This window comes from Morchella sextelata, assembly GCF_020137385.1.
Source record: "Morchella sextelata strain SCLS chromosome Unknown scls_16, whole genome shotgun sequence".
In the NCBI taxonomy this organism is placed as follows: domain Eukaryota; kingdom Fungi; phylum Ascomycota; class Pezizomycetes; order Pezizales; family Morchellaceae; genus Morchella; species Morchella sextelata.
The window spans coordinates 1,602,406-1,624,418 of NW_025408631.1; the positions used below are offsets into that span (position 1 = coordinate 1,602,406).

The following is a 22,013-nucleotide window of genomic DNA, read 5'->3' on the forward strand; positions in this document are numbered from 1 at the left end:
TGTGGCTAGCCCGTAGAGTTTCCATATATTTCGCAGTTATAACTCGGCAACGTCCTTCGAGTTGACGGTGGTGTTGCAGGGTTGAAAATGTCGCCTCTTTGTTAATCGGTCAACAATTACCATGATTGCGTCGTAACCTTCACTCTCCGGTAGGCCATTAATGAAGTCCATTGATACCTCTTGCCATCGTTGTTCGGGGATTGGTAAAAGTCGAAGTACGCGGAGTTTTCCATAAGTGTTGGGTTTACTTCGTTGACAGGTGTGGCAGTTCCAAACATAGCGGGCAATATAATTCCGCATAAGGGGCCAGTAGTAGTGTCGACTGATGAGTTCAAATGTTTTTTCGCGCCCAGAGTGTCCGGCGGAGAGAGCGTCGTGGTATAGTTTGAGAATCCGGAGTTTCAGAGGGTTGTAATAAGGTACATATATGCTACCTCGGTAGAGCAATCGGCATTCAACCTCGGTGCATTCGGCGTGTGATATGTCCTTTGATTGTCATTCACTTTTTTTCCGCATGTCCAGTATCTTTTGTTGAAATGGGTCAGCGTTATATCCTTCGTCAAATAGTGTACTCAGTGAGGCGTTCTTTTCAGCGGGTTCATTTGACAAAGAACCCGCCAACAAATTTAGCTTTGCTTCAAGATTCTCTTTTTTCAATATGAATTGACTCTGGTGTAATTGCATTTCATCCCCCTCTCAAAGGAAATCTCCTGATTTCTTTGTCAATGCATCTGGTTTTCCTCCTTGTTTCCCTGGTCGGTACTTGATGAGAAAATTGAACCGTAAGAGGTATTCCGCCCAGCGTGCTTGTCCCCGGTTGAGTTCTTTAAAATTGATAAAGTATTCGAGGTTCTTATTATCGGATATGATGGCGATTGGGTGTGCAGACCCTTAAGCTCCAGTCGCCATTCTTCAAATGATCGAATGATCGCCAGTAAAACTTTGTCATAAATCTCGTAGTTGCATTCGGCGGGGAAGTACTTTTTTGAGAAGTATGAGACGGGTCGAAGGGTACCATTATCATCATATTGGGAGAGTCCACGTCAGAGACGTAGTCAGACACATTGGTTTCTACAGTAATTTCCTTCTCGAGGTCGAAATTGATAAAGATGGAGACGGTTGTGAAGGCTCCCTTGAAGGCGTTGAAGGCAGCTTGGGCTTTGGGTGTCCATCCGAACGATATGTCCTTGCGTATCAGTTTGGTAAGGAAGAAGCCAGTTCCGAGAACCCATATATGAATCAGCGGTAAAAGTTGGGGAACTCCAGGAAGGCTTGCACATCCTTAACTATTTTGGGAACGGTTCAATTCTTCACTGTATTCACTTTCCTTGGATCCATTTTAATACCATTGGGTTCCATGATGAGCAAACGTAGGTAGTACTTTGTTTGTGAAACTCGCATTTCTCTCGTTTCCGTAGTACTCCATTTCTTTGTAGCGCTTCCAAGATTTTTTCGACGTATACCTGATATTCTTCGAGGGTGTCGCTATAGCAAAGAATATCGTCAAGGTAGGCTGTACAGAACATGTCAAGGTAGTCAAAGATGCTGTCATTGATAAAGTTTTGGAAGGTGGCTGGCACATTGGTAAGGCCGAAGGCATTACTGTGTATTCGAAATGCCTGTAACGTGTACGAAAGGCTGTTTTCCATTCTTTACCTAGAGCCATTCGGATCTTATTTTACCCTTGGCGAAAGTCGAGTTTGGTGTATCACGTGGCTTTGGAAATGCGGTCGAGAGTTTCCCGGATAAGCGGCAGTGGGTGGCAGTTTTTTACGGTAAGTTCATTGAGGCCACGATAATCGACGCAGAGACAGCGTGTTCGACCGGCCTTTTTAATAAATAGGATGGAGGCACCGGTGGGGGAAAAGCTGGGCTGTATGAAGCCTTTTTCCAGGTTATCCTGTATTCATTGCTTGAGCACGATAGGTTCCTCGCGGAACATATCCTAGAGTGGCCCGAACGAGAGTTCTTGTCCTTCCTTGGGCGGTATCTTGTAGTTATAGAGGCGGCATGGCGGCATCTCGTTAGCGAACCTCTAGTCCATCATCTCATCGAACCTCTTGTACCGGGGTGGAACTCGGTTTCTCCAGTCTTCCTTGAGGGCCTTGGCCATTACTTGGTCGATTTCCTCTATAGTTGTGCTGAAGATTTGGACTTTGTCCCTTCCAGCAAAGCGGCAGAGGGCAGCTGAACTGACGAGTTGGAAGCGGAGCAGTGGTGGAATTCCTTTAATGGGAACCAATCTCGCGGGGAAGTTGCACTTGCGCTTGCACTATTTGGAGTCGAACAGTATGCTATTGTCTATAAACCGTAGTTTGGCATCGTGTAGTTGAAGACAAAGGATCCCGAGTACGAGTGGGTAGGAGCCGAGTTTGGTGATGAAGAAGGGGATAGTTTCGTGGTGGTAGTCAATTGACATTGGCAGGTAGCATATGGGGTGATCTATCTGGAGAATATGGGCCGACCGTCGATGACCTCAAGAGTGCGGGTTGATTTGAGGGGGAGAAAGCGGAGGTTCTTACGGCACGCGAATGTTTCATCAATGAATGCAAGCCCGAAGCAACCGGTATCAATCAATGCGTGAGTTTGAATGGATATTTTATTGTTTACAATTCTACAAGCAGCAACAAAATGATCCCCATGCAATTTTTCCTCCACAGACGATACCGAGAAGCCACAGATAGAGAACACAGACAAAGCAGAAACATTAGGAGGTCCCGGTCAGAGGCCATTCATCAAGTCCAGGACTATTGCAAACCTGACTCGGAGCAGGCCAAACTAGCGATCGGCAGGACAGCAGGGTCGGCGGCAGTATGAGCTGGTGCAAGGAGAGCACCCCTCATGACCGGTTGCTTGCCATTTTGGCGATTGGCAGAGGGGCAGTTGGCGAAGACATAGCCAGGGTTGGCATAGTACATACAGAGATTGTTATCCATTCGCTATTGTTTTTCGGCGACGGAGGTTTTGCATTACCCATTGACAAAGGTGTATCGTTGTTCGATGGCAGGACGTTGAGTGGGACGGCTTTGGAGAGCGGAGAGGTCCATTGGGGCGAGGCCTCCGGCGGTATGAGATGGGTGTACGACAGCGGTGGGGGCGGTGAATTGTCCCATCATGACACAGATGGCCCGTTGTTGGGTCTTACGGCTCCGAATCTGGTAGTCGATTGTCATTAACATCGTCGCTTATGCCTCTAGAGTATTAGGCCTGTCCATCCGGTATAGCATGACATCCTTCAGATCTTCCGATAGTCCTTCGGCCAAGGCGTCTATCTTGGCTCCTTCGTTGTAGTGTAGGTAGGCGACGATACGGAGGAACAGTAAGTAATAGGTGACGAAGTCACCTTCGCCTTGCTTCAGGGTGAAGAGTTGGCGGCGCGCAGTACGCCGGATATCTGGTGCTCCAAACAAGACTTATAGGTAGGCGACGAAAACGGTGACGGAGGAGAATTCGGCAGGAGAGTTAGCGTTAAAGAGTAGAATGACCTGATCAAGGGCCATTCCTTCCAAGCAGCTTACGGCATAGATAACCTTTGCTGCCTCGTTGCGGAATCGATCGTCGTTGACCTCAAGTTTCATTCGGAGTTGGGTGATGATTTTACCCTAGCGAAATTGTAATATTCCAGAGCAATGATAACCGTAAGTTGAAAGTGTGCTTTTTACCCTGTAGAAGAGATGTGATCAAACACTCAATATATTTTTTATATTAGTAATAATTTGGTATAAGTATTGCAATACTGTATTTGAGATAATGCATATTATTTTAAATGCGTATTTTGAAAACATGTCAGTAATACACTCCCGTCCAAATTAGGTAACCTTTTTTACTTCAAGTTACCTGTTTGGATTTTATTTATATTTAGAAATTCTCAAAAACAAAATGCATGAAAATTGGTGGTTCCAATTGTTTATGAATACTTCTGTATCAATTATACATAAATAGTGTTTTGTTTAAAGTATTTTAATATTACGATGTATTCGATTATTTTGTTAATTTTGAAGTTCATGCATGCGATTGGTAATCGTTGCCCTATAATGGTAATGGTTGCCCTATAATGGTAATGGTTGCCCTATAATGGTAATGGTTGTCCTATAATGGTACTGTTAATATGTCATATATATAATCTACATTCTCATCCAAACCCTTACATACTTCTCAATCCTCTCAAAGAAATTCTAACCACCAAATACAATTTCTAATATTTCAGTTCTGCATATTTCACAAAATGGTTTCGAACAAAAAATCAGTTAACCTTTTCCAACAACGGCAAAAACAAGCCAGGATTACCAAACAGATGTTGCCATTATGTTTGGATGACTCTGATGATTCTCTCCCACAAAGCCCAAAAAAACACCAGTTGAAAATAGAAGTTCCAACAGGAAAAAAAGCCAGGAGAAAAATAAACAATTCCACCTCAACTTTGATTGGTAACTTTAGGTCCAATACAATTCAAATTCAGCTTACTGATAATAAACAGGTAACAACAAAGTACCCAATCCAGTATTAACAACAAGTTCAATACCAGTATTCTTGCAGAATTCCGAAGATTTGAAATATGAAATCCCAAATCCCAAATACGATATTTCGCCCACCAATACTGCAATAGTATCTCATGGAATATCAATCCCTTTCTCTGCAAACCTTGTAGCAGATATTCAAGGAGGTAGTTACATATATCAAATTCGAAATAATTCTGTTGTATGATTTACTCATTATTCTTTCAGATCCCAAAGATATTTCAGAATCAACACCAACAATACATATCCCGGTTTCACGTCAATCAGATTCCTCCTACACTTTCAGTCAGACTGATTGTAATACTATTTCAGATGAGGATGAGGAGGAGTATGAGGAGCAGGATAAGGAAGGAGGTACTTACATACATCAAATTCGAAATAATTCTATTGTATGATTTACTGATTATTCATTTCAGATTTCAACGATATTTCAGAATCAACTCCTACAATACATATCCCGGTTTCAATTCAATCAGATTCCTCCTACATTTTCAGTGAAACTGAGGATGAGGGGGAGGAGGAGGAGGAGGAGTATGAGGAACAGTTTGGTGTTGGAACGGTGAATGAAATTTCAGAATTGGAAAAACAGAGAGAAAGTACAGTGGAGAGGGTGGTGGAGTTTTTGGTACAACAACTACACAGTTTCCAAGGCTGTGGTCAAGAAATACATTCGCAACAAGACATCAAAAGTCCCAAGCAGTCAAAAACCGAAATTCTCCCACCATTGGGAGTTACACCCCAATCCCTTGGAGTTGAAATACCATACGTTTTGAACAAGGCATCATTTTATAAAGGCACGGAAAACAATCTTACACCAAATGAATTCAGAACAGTTTTTTGTGGTATCTCAAAAACAACAGGCTCTCCTCCACCCAAAATCTCATTTGCATTGGAACCACCAACAATTCAAAATCGAGAATTGCAAATCCATACTATGTTTGACATTGACAGTGTATTGGCATTACCTAAATCTTTGGCTGTTGCAAAAAGAGGATTAAGAGTTTTTATATTTCCTCCCAGACATCTCAACATTCAACAAAACCTTCACATACAACTCTCTGTTACCAACCCAAAAACGAAACGAAATAATACACTTCCAATTCAGAAAATCCCGCATCTCATTCTGGGCAGAATATTTCAATTTACTGAATTGAATATTTTCATTTTCTTCCCCAACCTATACCACCCAGACAAGGACAACAATTTCCTGACAGAAAAAGAATTGCAAAGATTTTATGATTCTGTATTTCTTCCTGCAGTCCATGAATGTTGTCCTCCAGACATACTTCAACATCTTCCCTCCTCAATAGAAAAGGCAAAACTCAATGCATATGCGGCTGGTACAGAGAACAGATCAAGAAAAACGAAAACCTCAGGCGCCACACAGTTGATTACCCACCTCATTGCTCCACAGTACTTGGATGAAATTTGGATCAAAATGAAATCAAGATGTAATAATGCGGGATTACATGATTTCGAAAATATGGTTATTCTGCTTGATGGAAAGGATTTGAAATTGATAACCAAGAAGGAGAATCCAAATGATTGTTTCAATTCATTTTTGGATCTCTGGAGTCACAGTTGTGATAACGAATACTTGGATCCCAAGTATACTTGGTTGGATTACAGGAAGGAATATGTGGAAAAGTGTCCTCCTTTCTCAATATTCCCCAACCACATTGAGGGACCAGCAATTCCAGCAACCCCAATCACCTATCTCTGGCGTAAATGTTGCCTTCAAAACTATAACACTTTGATTTCAAAAGTGGATTTTATCAAAGCCAATCAGTTTGTGTTTTACCAGTGGGCATTAAGCAATGACACAGCTAGCATGTCCTTCACACCAAGTCAAAAAAGTGTATTTCGAAAAGCGGGATTAGTGTATTCTCAATTTTACACTATTACACATGAGATATTCAATGCAGCGAAGACATATCCGTTCCAAAATGACGCATTGGAAGGGTTGGCAGTTGATCCTTATTTGAAATCCTCTTGGTTTGCAGCTGGTGGTGGTTCAAAGTGGGAAACCAATTCAGTACAGAAAGCATATCACACTTCCAAGATGAGATGTCATGAAGCATTGAAATCGGATTGCATGAAGTCCTATGGGATAAGAGAGGAACATCGCGTCACTATGTCCTTATTGTTCAAGATCAGTCAATACCTTTTGGATCAAACACCAGAGATAATTCACAATTCCAATCCCACTTTCGACAGGCCATTCTGGGCTCATCCCACTCCTGAAATATTTGAGTATCTGAAATCAAATATCAACAAATTCGCATTTGGATTTGAGTATACAATGAGCCTCACACCTGCAAGTACAACAGTTTCATGGGAACACACTCGTTTCATGGTGATGTTTTTGAGAATATTGAAATTTTGTTATGGAGGTGGTGATATCAGTAGAGAGGCTGGATTATGGCATGACAAGTGCATTGGTGGCATTTATGGTGATAAGGGCATGGAGGGAATGGGATTTAAAAATTCCATGCAAGAGTTTGGATATCCTTGGCTCCCATCTCAGAAAATTGACTGGGGGAAGTGGAATTTTTCGGTTTTGTATTCTCAGAAAATACTATTCAACAACAACAGCCTTCACCAATCATACAAGAAGAGATGGGGGCAGGTTAAATCCATCACTGATATTCACAATCAATTTACCGCCATACTCGATACAATCAAGAGACATTCAACAAACAAATATTACGTTTATCAAGCTTTGTTACTGTTGTCTACAAATTGTATTATGAATTTCAGACAAGAGGTTTGGTCAAACACATCGGAGGATTTTGAATGTGAGGATATGGAGGATTGTTTATTGGGAAAGGTTGGGATGAGTGTGGAAGGGTTGAGGAAAAGAGTTGTGGAAGGCCTGGAATACCATTATACAGAGTCATCCAACAAATTTCGGTTTTCACCATTACAGAGGGCAGAATACCTCTGGTTCTTCAATGATGGTATTGAAAGAAACAGTTGGGAGAACAAGCCTTTCAGGCTACTTTTCAAACAGATTTACACCTTTTTGGATCGAAATTTCGGGATTTCCAAAGCCAAAGCATGGGCAACAAGACACTGTCACCAATTCCTAGAATATAATTGGGTTTTGCCACATCCAGTTAAAACCAGATTCTATCAAAGAATTTACACTTCAAACCATAGAGCGGGTCCGGAAAGAAGACAAAGAATTTGGTATTCAGTCAGACAAATACCAGTAACTGAGTGGAAGACTTTTGGGAAAGCTTTAGAGGGGTCAGGGAGGAAAGGAGATTATCAAACAGGAGAACCAAAACAACTACCAATGCAGAATTTTCCGATCCCAGTTTTTATCGATTTTGGTACCAAGGATACACTGCAAATTACGGGATTGAAATCTGCAATTCAGAATTACACTATTTTGTGAGTTTTGGGATATTTCACAAATCCGGATATGTAGGTTTACCTTTAACCATTTTGATTTGTGTGAGACTAATGCAATAATAGTTGAAATGTTTGGGATGGATAAAATATTTCTGTATTTCATTATGTTAACCAAATTTTATTGTGTTATTCAGCTACCATTCTATCAAAATTCCAAATTTATACAAACAAAGAAAGCTGTATTTCATCAATAAAATACTTGATTTGATATTAGTGTATTTTGTATAGAATACGTTCAGCAGATCGAAATGTGTTATTTATCCTGTTTGTATTTTATTGATTCGGAATATTCTTTGGTTTTTCTATAAAGTAATAGTGATTCATATTTGACAAAGTTTGATTTTGTGAATTTATTTTGTCAGAGTTAACAAAACTGAATTTGTTACGTCTTTCAGAATCTAAAAGCACAAACTATTTTTGACATAAATCAATTTCCAATGAATGATCTTGATACATTGTACATATGGGAACATTAACCGGCACAATTGAAACGAGTTGAACTTTTGTCAAATACTGCTAAGTTTTGTATTTACAAGCTTTGGTTTCGAAACCAAACTTTTGTGTGGTTCACAAGTACTTGTATAACCGTATATAAAATATAAAGGTAAGATCGCTTTTGGTAATGATATATATTAGTTGTAACTGGGGCAGACTTTCTATTTATCGCTAGAATTCAATAGAATATATGTAGCCGTACAAGATAGAAATCAGGTACAGATTATTCAAAGATACTATCGCTAGAACTTAATTATCTTTAAGGACTTGACTACCGAGTAAAATACTTGAAACCTCTGAAGAAGACTGAGGAAATCCGATAGCTGAGCGCGAATGGCAACGGGTACTTATACTCCAAAGAACTCCGTTCTCTACTCCTACTTCCTTATTAAGCTCCGGCGATACCTCCTGATGTAAGTGAAACAATACCATCGCTAATTCTTTTCTATACAAGCGTCAGCGAGTGCTTCTGGTTCCGAAGGCAACTACCATTAGTCAAAGCCTTTGTAATATCTGCAGCCTTTGTTGTCACAAAACTGGGCCTGTATGAATAAGCTGCCGCTTGTGTGTGAGTTTAATCATTGTTGTAGAAACTTCGTATACTGTAGACTGCTCAGTCATAGTCCTTGCCACTACAGGTGGACTTACAATGCTCAGAGGATGCATAGGATTCCTGAGCACTCAAAACTTCACTCTGACTGGCCTTCTAATTATTGGCGAGGCATAGACTCGTCAGTCGTTATTCCCAGAAATAGATCCTCTTCCTAGGGCTCAGAATTTGGTTACTCTGACAGCTGGTTGCTAACCACACTGCTGGTACTTGAATGTTACTATACAACTGGCTTCTAACAACTACTCTCAGCATGTAACCGGGCTGTGTTTGTACTCATACAACAGACAGTTGAAATGGCTCCGTATCACGGCCCGACCGCCCTCACCTGCCTTGCCATCGGGAATTCTCCGGAATCGTGTCATTGGTTGAAGGATCGGGATGATATTGGTTATGTTGGATCAGAAATGAAGGTGTACGGAAGATACAGGAAGCGCTGAACGCTTCGGGTTAGTATTGTGGGAAGAAAGATCGGGCTCGGTTATAGGATTTTACTATGTTTTTATGAGATTTCTTTAGATATGGTTACTGGGGTTAGTCATCAGGTTTCTCTTTGGGGGTTATGTTCGGGGATTCGTCCTTACTCCGTGTACTTCTCTTTCTTCCTTCTTTACGCAAAATCTTTATTCTGTTTGTTAGTAATATACTTTGTTTCGATCGGTATTCAGCCCGATCCTGCGTCCAAGTCCAAGAACTTACCCGAGTCAATTCTAGCCTGGGTACCTAACCCAAAATCCTCCCGAGAACCCCGCCTCTTTAGACTTCGTTACATTACTACTACTTCTCACACAACCGACATGCATCAAATTCCACGCATATGTTACATTTATACCTAGATTCAGCTGACATGATTCTCTAACTTTTTCATCTGACTACTTTGCAGCAGTTTAATAAACAACTCGTGATTTTAGTAGGTATCATTGTTCGGTATCGTTTTGATCAGGAAAAAACTGCATATCTTTTTGGGGCACTTGGGTGCCCGAAATCCCTCAAATTCTCTAGATGCCCCATATATCCCTAGACTTTTACTTGCTTGTATCCTGACCCCGGGCTATACGGAATTGGAGCCAGTGCGCCTCTTTGCGAGAAATAACCGTGGCGACAGGATAGGATGCATAGTCATCTTTCGGAGCCTCATTCCGTCTCCTTACTACTATATTGTACCCGGTTAACGGGTTTCGCTAGCAGTGTTTTGCTGGTAGTATTAGATCACTCGGCAAACAGTATATGGGTTACGAGAAGATTTTCAATTGACTGTCACAATATTTCATCTATCTGTCCACCTAACTCGAAATAAATAATCGGTTGTACTCTACCCACTCCCATACTGCTTACCTGCCACCTTGCGTAAAACCGCGCGAAGCCTATCGGACGGCTCTACACCACATTGACTCCCTATATACCTCTGCAGCTGCCTGCTAACCCTCTTACCGATTAGGAGCTTATTTGATGTTGACTTGTTGCATCGTCATACACCGATTTAGGTGTAGATTTGGGCGACAATTTGGTGAAATTATTGAGAATTTGGGATTTTTAGCAGTATGTAGCGGTGTCAGTACACTCATCAAAATCAAAAGGTAAGTATATACATATTCAGGCATCGCTGCTGTTAGAAGTTAGATATCACTGCTAGTAGGAGTTAAGTTTCATTCAGGTAGTAGGTAGGTATCGAAGTAGGTACGAGGTAGGTGTGGATGTAGATGTCGAGAATAAGACAGTCAGATAATCAGGAGTGTAAGTAAGCAAGAATCCTTGGAATGTTGATAAAGGCTCATATATGATGTAATTTGGGAGTTTGCTAGCAAGGTCGGGACTATTGCTAGAACTTTGCCAGATGCGCGACGATTTATTATATTTTCGGAGGTGATCAGGTATCAAAAGATGAGATATCATATTTTGGACGCCAACTATTCGTTAAAATATGAAAGGTAATATTTCGGATGCTCACGAGTTACTAAAGGAGGACTTTCCAAATTTTAGCAGTAGCGGGACGAGGTTTTGTTAGCAACAAACAAGGTTATAGGCGCGGAATAATAATTTGTATATATAGGCTGACCTACTCGTCCTATCGAAACACATTTTTTCCTGATGTTTACGCTATCATCATTAGCCCGGTTGACAGGTTTCATTAGCAGCCTTTGCTTCTAGAATGAGATTTAACTGAAAATTGATATATTACATATGACAACGTTTCCGTACCATTGTTATATTTTTTATCCTTCTACCCAATTTTGTATAAACCTTTGTTAGCGACCTGCATACTTCCGTATCCACTCCGGTTCCTACTTTTTTTTCTGTAACTGCCTGCCCAAATATTTATTCAAACCTGATTGCCTACACATACTCCAGTGACTACAGAGCTGCATTTATGAAAGAACAAAAATATGTGAATTCTCTTCGGTGCACCCTCATGCAAAAGTTCAGCTTTTTATTTGATCTCAATTTTAGAATCGATTTGCTGCTATTTTGATATCTGTTTGGTTTTGTTTAGGAGTATGTAGTAGTGTCGGTATAGGAGTTAAAATCCAGAGCTAGGTAAAAATATATTCATATTTGGATTCAAGTAAGTAGTTGGTGTCGAAGCATATATAAAGTATTAGGTTTTGAGGAAGATGTTGATATATGAATAGGAAGATAAGGAGTACTTATGCAGGAAGATAGGAAGGTTTGAATCCTTTATAAGCCATATACCCAATCCTGACTTGATTTTCTAGAGAGGTTACTGGTACCAAAGCAACAAATTCGGCACATTCTGAGACAGTTTGAGACGCGATAAAGCATGCAATACTAGTACTTTGTACAACCACAAGATGTTAAAAGAGAAGCTATAATATTTTGACTGATTACTACATCTCAAAAGACCATAGGTCCAATTCTACTAGCAGTGGGATTAGTTTTTCTCAAGGCGGGGAGTAGCGAGTATTCCGCAGGGTACGAAGAGTGTAATAGGGGGCGGTATGGGAACTCGCAATAAGGGTACTACGGGACTCTAGCGTTGGTAAGGTTCGACGAGACAAGGAGGAAGCGAGGCAGTGGTCTTCTTAAAGAAAGAAGAGGACGATAATATTGTATAGCAATAGACAGCGTAGATACAGAAGACGTTGCGTAAAGGAAGAAGAAGAAGAAAAAGAACGAGAAATACAAACAAACCCCCTTGATATACCCAAGGAAATCTCAGCGATGATAAATACAACATAACTCATACATTAACGATCAACAGAACCTGGTAGAACCCAATAGAACCTTTCTGACTGATCCGACTCTTCATAACCCCGTATATCTACTAGTCGATCCATGAAAGTAGCCCCTCCCTTCAAGCGCGAGCTCCTGCAAGCTTTAACCTTACCCCTCTCTTTCGGCCTCAACCAGGCAACCCATCCTTAACCGAGGCGGCCCGCTCCCCTCACCCCAACCCAACCTGTCTCCGAGACCACCCCTTATTACGGTCGGCACTTTCGATTGCGACCATACATACCTTAACCGAGGCGGCCCGCTCCCCTCACCCCCAAACTCAACCGGTCTCCGAGACCACCCCTTATTACGGTCGGCACTTTCGATTGCGACCATACATACCTTAACCGAGGCGGCCCGCTCCCCTCACCCCCAAACTCAACCGGTCTCCGAGACCACCCCTCAACACTACGGTCGGCACTCTCGAATGCGACCACAAACACTTACTTGACTTCAGGAAGGTTACCATAATGGCCTGCTTCCACGCCGTACACCCTCCCCACTATAGTCACCACTCCTTACTCCTTCGCTGCCCGACAAGCAGATGCTCGAGGGCCCATATTCGACCCACCCCCCCTCGCTTTCACCCCTGACGCTGTTGCGGTTGGCCTTTCCTGCCTTCGTGCACGTGGTTTCCCAGTCCTATTAAGGTTTGTCCACAGATATGACACCGGGGACGTTGGTAATGATACCGTTTCGGTTGAACACCATGTTTAGGATTGTGCTCGCTAATGTAGTTGACGGAGAAGTTTGGGGTTCATTCTTACCACGGGGAGGTTTCTTTGTTGTCGCTTAGATTCTGCTTACCTGTACTACTTGTTATTCGCGCTCTCTTCGTGCGCTGTTTTTCTTATCATGTACGTAGTTCTCGTAGCTGCGGTAGTTAGTTTTTGTACTTTGTTTCGTCTTTGGGTTAGTCGGTGGAGGTTGTAGTCGGGTATTTAGGTGTGCGATAAGCTTCGGCTTCTAAGCAATATAAGATTCTCTCTCTCTCTCTGTATTCTACCGGCTCGCCTCTGGCTCGCAAAACTTCCTGACAATAAATCTCGCTTCGAAAAACATTTTATTATCGTATACTTTACTTGCTCTACCTTTTATTTCTCATTACTTTGGTTTACCCTGGTATACCATACCAGGCTGAGCCTCCTCGTCCCCGACCGAACGGTCGCATTTGTTTGTTCCAAGCGAAAGAAACCCTAAGAAAACTGGCTTCTAGCGAAGAATTCTCCAATCTTGACCTCCCGAAAGGAAGGAAAAGAAACTTATCCGAAAGATCAACCTATGCCGCTGGAAGAACCGGACATTCAGTCATGTCGCAGCAAGCTTCACTCCAGTCCTTTTTCACCCAATCTAGCCCACAAGGGACAGCCCCCCCACAGAACAGGAACACCCAAAATCCCGACCCAACCCCACCCGAGGCACAGGAACAGGAATTTTCCACAACCTTTGCAACAGAATCCGACTACAACGACCCCTACCAACCGAGAATTGACTATCTCTATCCCAGCACTATCCCCCATACTACTCACACCCAGACAGACCTAAACTATATCACCTATGCCATTAGACATGCAACCAGCCGGATCTGCCCACCCTCCGATAGGATTGAAGTCCTAGAAGAGCAATCGATTACACTCCGGAGAACAGTGGAATCACTGAAACATCAAATCGAGGCACAGACAATGATGATCACCAATATGCACTCGGCGATCCATTTCCTCCTCAACAAGCACCAACCGCAGCAACAACAACAACAGCAACAACAACCACAACAACCGCAACCGCAACAAAGACAGAGAACGGCCCCTCCAACGGCTCCCCAAACAGCAGCGCCACAGGCAGCTCCTCAGGTCCCCCCACCCCCACCCCCCCAAGCACCACCACAAGCCCCACCTCGTGGATGGAAAGCAGGTACCTGGGCCACCGTGGCATCGGCAGCCGGTCCTGCCCAAGGAAAATTCCAGGTTGTCGAAAGAAGAAAGAAGCCGGCAAAGCCAAAAGCGGACCCCCTCTTCAAACCAGAGTACACCAAAATCAACAGAGAGATCATTGTTGAAACCACTGTCTCATCCGACGTCAACCCCTCCGAGATCAGGACCCTTGTCAATGCAAGAATTCAGGACGAATCCTGCCACTTCATCTCAGCAAGAAGAACAGCCAAGGATAACTTCGTCCTGGAAACAAAATTCATTACCCCAGCAACAAAGGCAATGGAATATGCCAAAGAAATCGAGGAGGCCCTCCTCACCCTACAAGTACCGGTCGCCAACATTCGCGCAAACTCCAAATGGTCAAAGTTCCTTCTCCACGGAATCCCCACAACGATCGGGGAGGGCATCGAGGCAGGACAACTGGTAGCATCCGAAATCAGAAGCAATTATGGAGAGAACTTCCAACTTGCCAAGGTTCCCCGCTGGATCTCCAGAGCAGAGATTCGAATGGAGAAAACCCACTCATCAATGGTCATCGCGCTCCCAGCACAAATTACGATGGAAACATTAGGAATCAAATTCCTATCCCTTTTTAACAGAAGCTGCCATATCGAGGTCTTCCTCCCAACCTTCCCAGACACCCAGTGTGCGAAATGCCTCGAATACGTCCACCGCCATGAAAAATGCAAGAACAGTGGAAAATACGGCCATTGCGCCGGAGATCACTCCACCAGCTTCCACCCATGCAATGAATACCAAGGAGGATATAAATGCACCCACACCCCAATCAGATGTCTGAACTGCAAAGGAATCCATAAGGCCTCCGACCCAGCATGCCCCGAAAGAGTCAAACGCCGATTCCTCAACAAAGGAAAGGAAAATGCCCCACCCGCCCAAGGCCCACCTGCCGCACCCGCCCAAGAGTTACTTCCGATAATCCAAGTACCAGCTACCGCCCCGGTCGGAGCCACACCCGTTCCCGAAGAGGACCAACACATGACGAATAATGCCTAGGCCCCGAACCACCGCGCTCGCACACCAACTTAACTGTGCACGGAGCGAACTAACCACCAAGGCGGCGGTGGAGGAAGCGGAAACAGACCCTAGTATATTTTTCCTATTATTACAAGAACCATGGACCTCAGCAGAGGGATACCCACCAGAATCAAACCTCTTCTATCTTTTTACAGCCAGCAACACCAACACAAAATGAGCAACATACGTCCGAAAACACACCAACCTTAAATCAAAACACCACTATACATATGCCAATTTCATAGTATCGATTACGGTAGAAATCCAGAACAAGAGAACCCAAATCCTAAACATATACTCCCCAGGCCGAAGTAGCCCCTTCGCCCAAATAGCAAAAACAATCCAAACTCTCGACAACTGCCTTGTAATGGGGGACTTCAACTGCCACCATCAAATGTGGTACGGAGTAACCTCACATGAATACAGAAACAACATCCGAGCAGACCGCGCCAACGGTGCACGGCTAAAACAATGGATAACCCGACAGAAACTGACCCTCCTGAATGAACCAGGAGTCTACACGCATTTCCCCATAGACAGAGGGAAAAGGCCTACAATCATCGACCTCACATTTGTAAAAGGCCCAACACTTGACCACAACCTACGATGGAGCACTGAACCCTACGGAGCGGCCTCAGACCACGGTAGAACCTCTGTCCATTTACACTTGGAAAAACCACCATTTGTATCAAGACGAATGTGGCGACAAACAGACTGGAAGCTATTGAATAACCAAATATCAAATCTTTCCCTCCCTGCAGAGGCATGGGAAACCAAGGAACACACGGAACAAACGGTCGAATTCTTCCTAGAACTGGTAAAGTCAACAATCAATATAGTAACGCCACTCTCGAAGGAGGGTGTAAGAGCCAACTCCTGGTGGACAGACGAAATGAAACAAATGAAGGCAAAGGTAAACTCGGCGGAAAGGAAGGCGAGAAGTACAAAGAAACCCAACCATTTGGAGGAGCACCGGAAGACATGCAGAGAATGGACAGTCATGATCCGGAAAGCAAAAGCGGACCAGCGGGAAAAGACGATGAACGAAGCGAAAGGTAGTGAGGTCTGGAAAATCCTAAATGCAGGAAGGAGAAGAGACACAATCATACCAACCATACAAGGTGAAGAAACGTTTGCGGGCAAGTGTCAAGCTCTAAGAGCTCAACTCTTCCCCTCAAAACGGACGTCCCCCGACCATCCCCCTCTAAACATTAGACCCCCCTCTTTTGACCTTAGCAACACTTTCGACACAGGCACCCCCGAGGAAGTTAAAAAAGCAATCGACTCTTGCCCAGCGCACTCGGCGACCGGCCCGGATGGCATCCCCTATACATTTATCAAAGCGATAGTCAGAGCAAACACAACTCTAATCCAAGACATGTTCTCCGCCATGCTTCGGCACGGAGTACACCCAGCGGAATGGAAAATAGCAAAATGCATCCCGATCCCCAAACCCGGCAAAGCAAACTATCACGAAGCAAAAGCCTACCGGCCCATCTCCCTTCTACAATGCTTCAGCAAAATCCTGGAGAAAATAGTGGCCCAAAGACTCTGCACCTCCCGAGAGATCCTAGGCACACTCCCAGCAAATCAATTCGGAGGAAGACCAACCATCTCAGCAATCAAGGCCCTCCTAAGTACCCTAACACCAACACAACAAAACCTACTACTGAAAAACAGCACCGGAGTCGCCCGGCGGGACAGACCAGCGATCCTAACCAACGACATCCAAGGAGCATTTAACTGTGTAGACCACCTACTCCTCACAGAAATCATGCACCAGCAAAAATTCCCCACCTACCTAACAGAATGGTGCAAGGAATTCAACCCCGGCAGAAAACTACAGTTCCAATTTAATTATGAGCTAGAAGAACCACAGCCCTATGAATCTGGAGTGTCGCAAGGTAGCCCCATGTCCCCGGTACTATTTATGATCTATGCCGGAGTAATCCTGGACCCAACAAGCAGCCCGAAAGAGATGGATACTACATACATCGATGATGATGTGCTGGTGCAAATATCCAAAACACCAGGTTTCATAATCAAAAGAATGGAGGAACGAATGAGAGAAAGACTAATAAAAGCTGAGCCACTCCAAATTAAATACGACCCGGATAAATCTGACCTGATCTTCTTCCACCCCACCACATCATCTGTACAACAACCTCGACTTCCAGTCAAAATCAACAACACCACTATATACCCCAAGGAGAGGCTGAAATATATAGGAGTCTGGATAGATCCGACCCTCTCCTTCCGGCCCCATATCGAAGCAGCGATTGCAAAAGGCCTGAAATCCCTCTACCAAATCCGAAACACTGCCCGCCTGCCAGGCATAACAGTTAAGACGATCCACCACCTAGTAACACAAGGCTTCCTTCCAAGTCTGCTCTACGGATCTGAGGCTTGGTGGACTGGCGCAGACCACATTATAAGATCCCTCGAACCACTATACAATGAAGCTGCCCGGGTCATCACCGGCCTACCACGATGGACCAAGAGTGCTAAACTCCTCAGAGAAGCAGGCCTACCCCCCCTAGAACACCTCCTGACTTATCGCTCAATAAAGTACGGAACTAGAATACTCTGCACCGACGCAACCCACCCCAACAATGAATCCCTGATCGAGCTCCTCCCATACAGAGAAGCAAATATCAAAGGGACAGGCCTGCACTGAATCGCCTCCCTCTTACTCCCACACCAAACCCCCGGAAACATGAGAGAGAAGTGGAACCAAAACAAACTGTTACGCGATCATCTGTTAGAAGAATGGAATATACAACCAATACCTAACTACCACCATCGGGGGGAACTCCGGCCCCCTCCCAAGATTGCGGAACTCACCCTTACAGAAGCAAAGAAAGTATTCCGAATCCGATGCGAAACCACCTAAATAGATAAACATACAGCACATATAGACCCCGAACCATGCCAGTGTGGTATGGAAAACTCAGCGAAACATACACTCATGGAATGCCTAGCGTGGGCTCGAATCCGCGCCCCCCTGATAGAGAAAATCCCCGGAGCGATGACCTGGGAAAACTGGATGTTTACAAACCTTAAAACGGACCTCATCCTACAATTTGCAAAGAAATCTCAACTCTTGAAATGGTACGAGTCGGTGGAGGCGGAGGCGGACCTGGAAGAGGGGACGGAAGAAAATGATTAGGGACAGGATTAGGAAGAGTAGTTTCTTCTTACCTTTTATTTTTGTTTTCTTTTTATTTGTGTTTTTTGATGGATCCAGCGCCCGAGTCCACTGAGATACGTTATTTCTCCTTGCCGTTGGGTTTTCTGGTTGCGTGTTGTTATGGAATTTCCTTGCTTTTGTTTGTGTTCGTTTTGTTCTTGTTTGTTCGTGTTCCTTCTTTTTCTTCTCTGTTTTTTTGCTTTCTGTTTTTCTGTTCGGTTTCATTTTAGGCGGTTGGTTTGGCGTGCGATAAGTCTTGTACTTCAAAGCAATATAAGTTTCTTCTTCTTCTTCTTCTGTATTCTACTCCACGAATATTATTCTTGTTCTACGCTACGTCATAGGGTTCAGTTTGATTACTAGATAAAACAGAGCTGCCCCATAGTCCATAGTTACGAATATCGTCTACTACGTTCTTACCTCAGTTGTATTCCTTGTCACTATAGTCTCTCGTCCATAGACCCACGTTATAGATAGATAGTGAGGGGTAAGAGACCCTTTATAAGTAAAAGAAAGAGAACCGATGGCTAATACCCAAGAACCTCCCGGAAACTCCTGATGATTATTCCCTTGAATAAATGATCCCTTTTGCAATGGTAAGACTATATTGACATAAGATTCGTAACAGTATTCTTCCATAAACCTTGGTGTGAAAATTTGCTAAATCAACTGAGCTATTTACTATTCAAGTAGGCTTTAAGCTCCTTGCCAACTGCAAGCATTTCCATAAGGTTCAGACCTACCTAATATACACTAAAAACTTTCTATATAGTCAAGCTTTAACCTAAGTCCTACGTTTTAGAGTCAGGGATAACATTAATCTCACTGCTTTAAAAGCCTTTCTTATTCTCCTAAAAGCTACCCTTTTAGGTTCAAAATATGTGACGATGACCGGAGAGAATTTAGAGTACTTATTTGCTATAAGTATAACAGTTTGCGAGCACGAGCTGTTAATAATTGATTATAATCAGTATTGAATAAAGATGAATCTGGTGGAGTAATCTCGGACAGGATTTTAAGGTTGTCTAAGAACCGTCGCCGCACAGTTCCCAGCTCGATAGTTATGGGTTGAACAGGACGACCCGAGACTATTCCCATTATCAGGTATGCACGTACAGGAGATCGTAATTGTGATTGCCGTGTCGGAGGTGGTGGTTGTCGGCTGTTGAGTATTAGCTCGGGTTACCTAGGTGTAGGGTAAGCTAGGGTTAACTAGGGTGATGGGCTAAACTAGGGTTAGCTAGGGTTAGCTAGGGTTACGAGCCAAACTAGGGTTAGCTAGGGTTAACTAGGGTTACGAGGCAAACTCTAGTAGTGCAATGTTGGACAGGATTTTTAGGTTGCCCGGGAACCGTCGCCCCACAATTCTGGGCTCTGTTGCTATGAGTTGAATGGGAAGACTCGAGTCGATTCCCATAATCAGGTATGCACATACAGGGGGTCGTGGTCGTGATTGCAGGGGCGGAGGTGGTGGTTGGGGGCAGTTGAGTAGGGTAACTCACTGTGAGTCTTGGCAACCCGTCCTGGTTCACTCCATCACCGACACTCACAACAATCGACAACTGCACCGTACCGAGCGTGCATTCTCTATCCTACAATCATGATGGCGTTCAAAACTGAATGATGCCGTGTTCCCATCTTGTGGTTCGATGAAATACACGAATTTCGGATTCTGAACCCCGGGTTACCGCATTGGGCGAATACCACTTCGACGCTCGTAACCCTAACCGCCAACAGCCAGGTACAAACCACCACCAAATACAGATTTATGTATTTCATTTCTGCCGAAAATTCTATTTTGCACACCCAACCAAACCAACTTTCAACGCTCGTAACCATAACCACCAACAGCCAGGTTTAAACCACCTCGTAATACAGATTCATGCATTTCATTTTGACCGCAAACCGTATTCTCTAACCCTAACCAAAATCCCACTTCAACGCTCGTAACCCTAACTACCCACATCCAGGTTTCAACCACCACAAAATACACATTGTATTTCATTTTGACCGAGCATTGTATTTTGTACATGTAACCAATTCAGATTTGAACGCTCATAACCCTAACTACCCATATTCAGGTTCCAACCACCACCAAATACACATTCAAGTATTTCATTTTGACCGAAGATTGTATTTTGTGCACGTAACCAAACCGACTTTCAACGCTCCTAACCCTAACTACCCACATCCAGGTTTCGACCACCACCAAATACACATTGTATTTCATTTTGACCGAACATTGTATTTTGTACATGTAATCAATTCAGATTTGAACGCTCGTAACCCTAACTACCCACATCCAGGTTCCAACCACCACCAAATACACATTCAAGTATTTCATTTTGACCGAAGATTGTATTTTGTGCACGTAACCAAACCAACTTTCAACGCTCCTAACCCTAACTACCCACATTCAGGTTTCGACCACCACCAAATACACATTGTATTTCATTTTCACCGAACATTGTATTTTGTACATGTAACCAATTCAGATTTGAACGCTCATAACCCTAACTACCCACATCCAGGTTCCAACCACCACCAAATACACATTCAAGTATTTCATTTTGACCGAACATTGTATTTTGTACATGTAAGCAAACCAACTTTCAACGCTCGTAACCCTAACCACCAACAGCCAGGTTTAAACCACCTCGTAATACAGATTCATGTATTTCATTTTAACCGAAGATTGTACTTTGTACACTTAACCAAACCAACTTTCAACGCTCGTAACCCTAACCGTCAACAGCCAAGTTTACACCACCTCGTAATACAGATTCATGCATTTCATTTTGACCGAAAACCGTATTATCTAACCCTAACCAAAATCCCACTTCAACGCTCGTAACCCTAACTACCCACATCCAGGTTTCAACCACCACAAAATACACATTGTATTTCATTTTGACCGAACATTGTATTTTGTACATGTAAGCAAACCAACTTTCAACGCTCGTAACCCTAACCGCCAACAGCCAGGTTTAAACCACCTCGTAATACAGATTCATGTATTTCATTTTGACCGAAGATTGTACTTTGTACACATAACCAAACTAACTTTCAACGCTCGTAACCCTAACCGTCAACAGCCAAGTTTACACCACCTCGTAATACAGATTCATGCATTTCATTTTGACCGAACATTGTATTTTGTACATGTAATCAATTCAGATTTGAACGCTCATAACCCTAACTACCCACATCCAGGTTCCAACCACCACCAAGTACACATTCAAGTGTTTCATTTTGACCAAACATTGTATTTTGTACACGTAAGCAAACCAACTTTCAACGCTCCTAACCCTAACTACCCACATTCAGGTTTCGACCACCACCAAATACACATTGTATTTCATTTTGACCGAACATTGTATTTTGTACATGTAACCAATTCAGATTTGAACGCTCATAACCCTAACTACCCACATCCAGGTTCCAACCACCACCAAATACACATTCGTGTTTCATTTTGACCGAACATTGTATTTTGTACACGTAAGCAAACCAACTTTCAATGCTCCTAACCCTAACTACCCACATCCAGGTTTCGACCACCACCAAATACACGTATTTCATTT

At 43.3% G+C, this 22,013-nt stretch overlaps 7 protein-coding genes across 7 annotated transcripts; 4 read left to right on the forward strand and 3 right to left on the reverse strand.

Annotated features, from left to right (window-relative positions):
- Positions 1–36: 36 nt before the first annotated feature.
- On the reverse strand, positions 37–1,649 carry H6S33_004128 (uncharacterized protein; the record flags this gene model as incomplete). Its single annotated transcript, XM_044835500.1, has 3 exons — positions 37–486; positions 890–1,186; positions 1,464–1,649. The coding sequence occupies 3 exons, from the start codon at positions 1,647–1,649 to the stop codon at positions 37–39; spliced, it is 933 nt and encodes a 310-aa protein (XP_044691662.1).
- Positions 1,650–2,969: 1,320 nt separating this feature from the next.
- H6S33_004129 (uncharacterized protein) lies at positions 2,970–3,179 on the reverse strand (the record flags this gene model as incomplete). Its single annotated transcript, XM_044835501.1, has 1 exon — positions 2,970–3,179. One exon carries the CDS (start codon positions 3,177–3,179, stop codon positions 2,970–2,972), a length of 210 nt encoding a protein of 69 aa, XP_044691663.1.
- A 234-nt stretch (positions 3,180–3,413) lies between these two features.
- On the reverse strand, positions 3,414–3,578 carry H6S33_004130 (uncharacterized protein; the record flags this gene model as incomplete). The annotated part of the gene is made up of 1 exon (XM_044835504.1): positions 3,414–3,578. The coding sequence occupies one exon, from the start codon at positions 3,576–3,578 to the stop codon at positions 3,414–3,416; it is 165 nt and encodes a 54-aa protein (XP_044691664.1).
- A 647-nt stretch (positions 3,579–4,225) lies between these two features.
- On the forward strand, positions 4,226–5,283 carry H6S33_004131 (uncharacterized protein; the record flags this gene model as incomplete). Its single annotated transcript, XM_044835505.1, has 4 exons — positions 4,226–4,427; positions 4,478–4,663; positions 4,725–4,871; positions 4,934–5,283. Coding segments are annotated over 4 exons (885 nt in total), but the record flags the coding sequence as incomplete, so codon positions are not given.
- Positions 5,284–5,345: 62 nt separating this feature from the next.
- Positions 5,346–5,515, forward strand: H6S33_004132 (uncharacterized protein; the record flags this gene model as incomplete). Its single annotated transcript, XM_044835506.1, has 1 exon — positions 5,346–5,515. A coding segment is annotated over one exon (170 nt), but the record flags the coding sequence as incomplete, so codon positions are not given.
- Positions 5,516–13,583: 8,068 nt separating this feature from the next.
- Positions 13,584–15,218, forward strand: H6S33_004133 (uncharacterized protein; the record flags this gene model as incomplete). The annotated part of the gene is made up of 1 exon (XM_044835507.1): positions 13,584–15,218. The coding sequence occupies one exon, from the start codon at positions 13,584–13,586 to the stop codon at positions 15,216–15,218; it is 1,635 nt and encodes a 544-aa protein (XP_044691667.1).
- A 2,989-nt stretch (positions 15,219–18,207) lies between these two features.
- Positions 18,208–18,408, forward strand: H6S33_004134 (uncharacterized protein; the record flags this gene model as incomplete). The annotated part of the gene is made up of 1 exon (XM_044835508.1): positions 18,208–18,408. One exon carries the CDS (start codon positions 18,208–18,210, stop codon positions 18,406–18,408), a length of 201 nt encoding a protein of 66 aa, XP_044691668.1.
- Between the last annotated feature and the right edge of the window lie 3,605 nt (positions 18,409–22,013).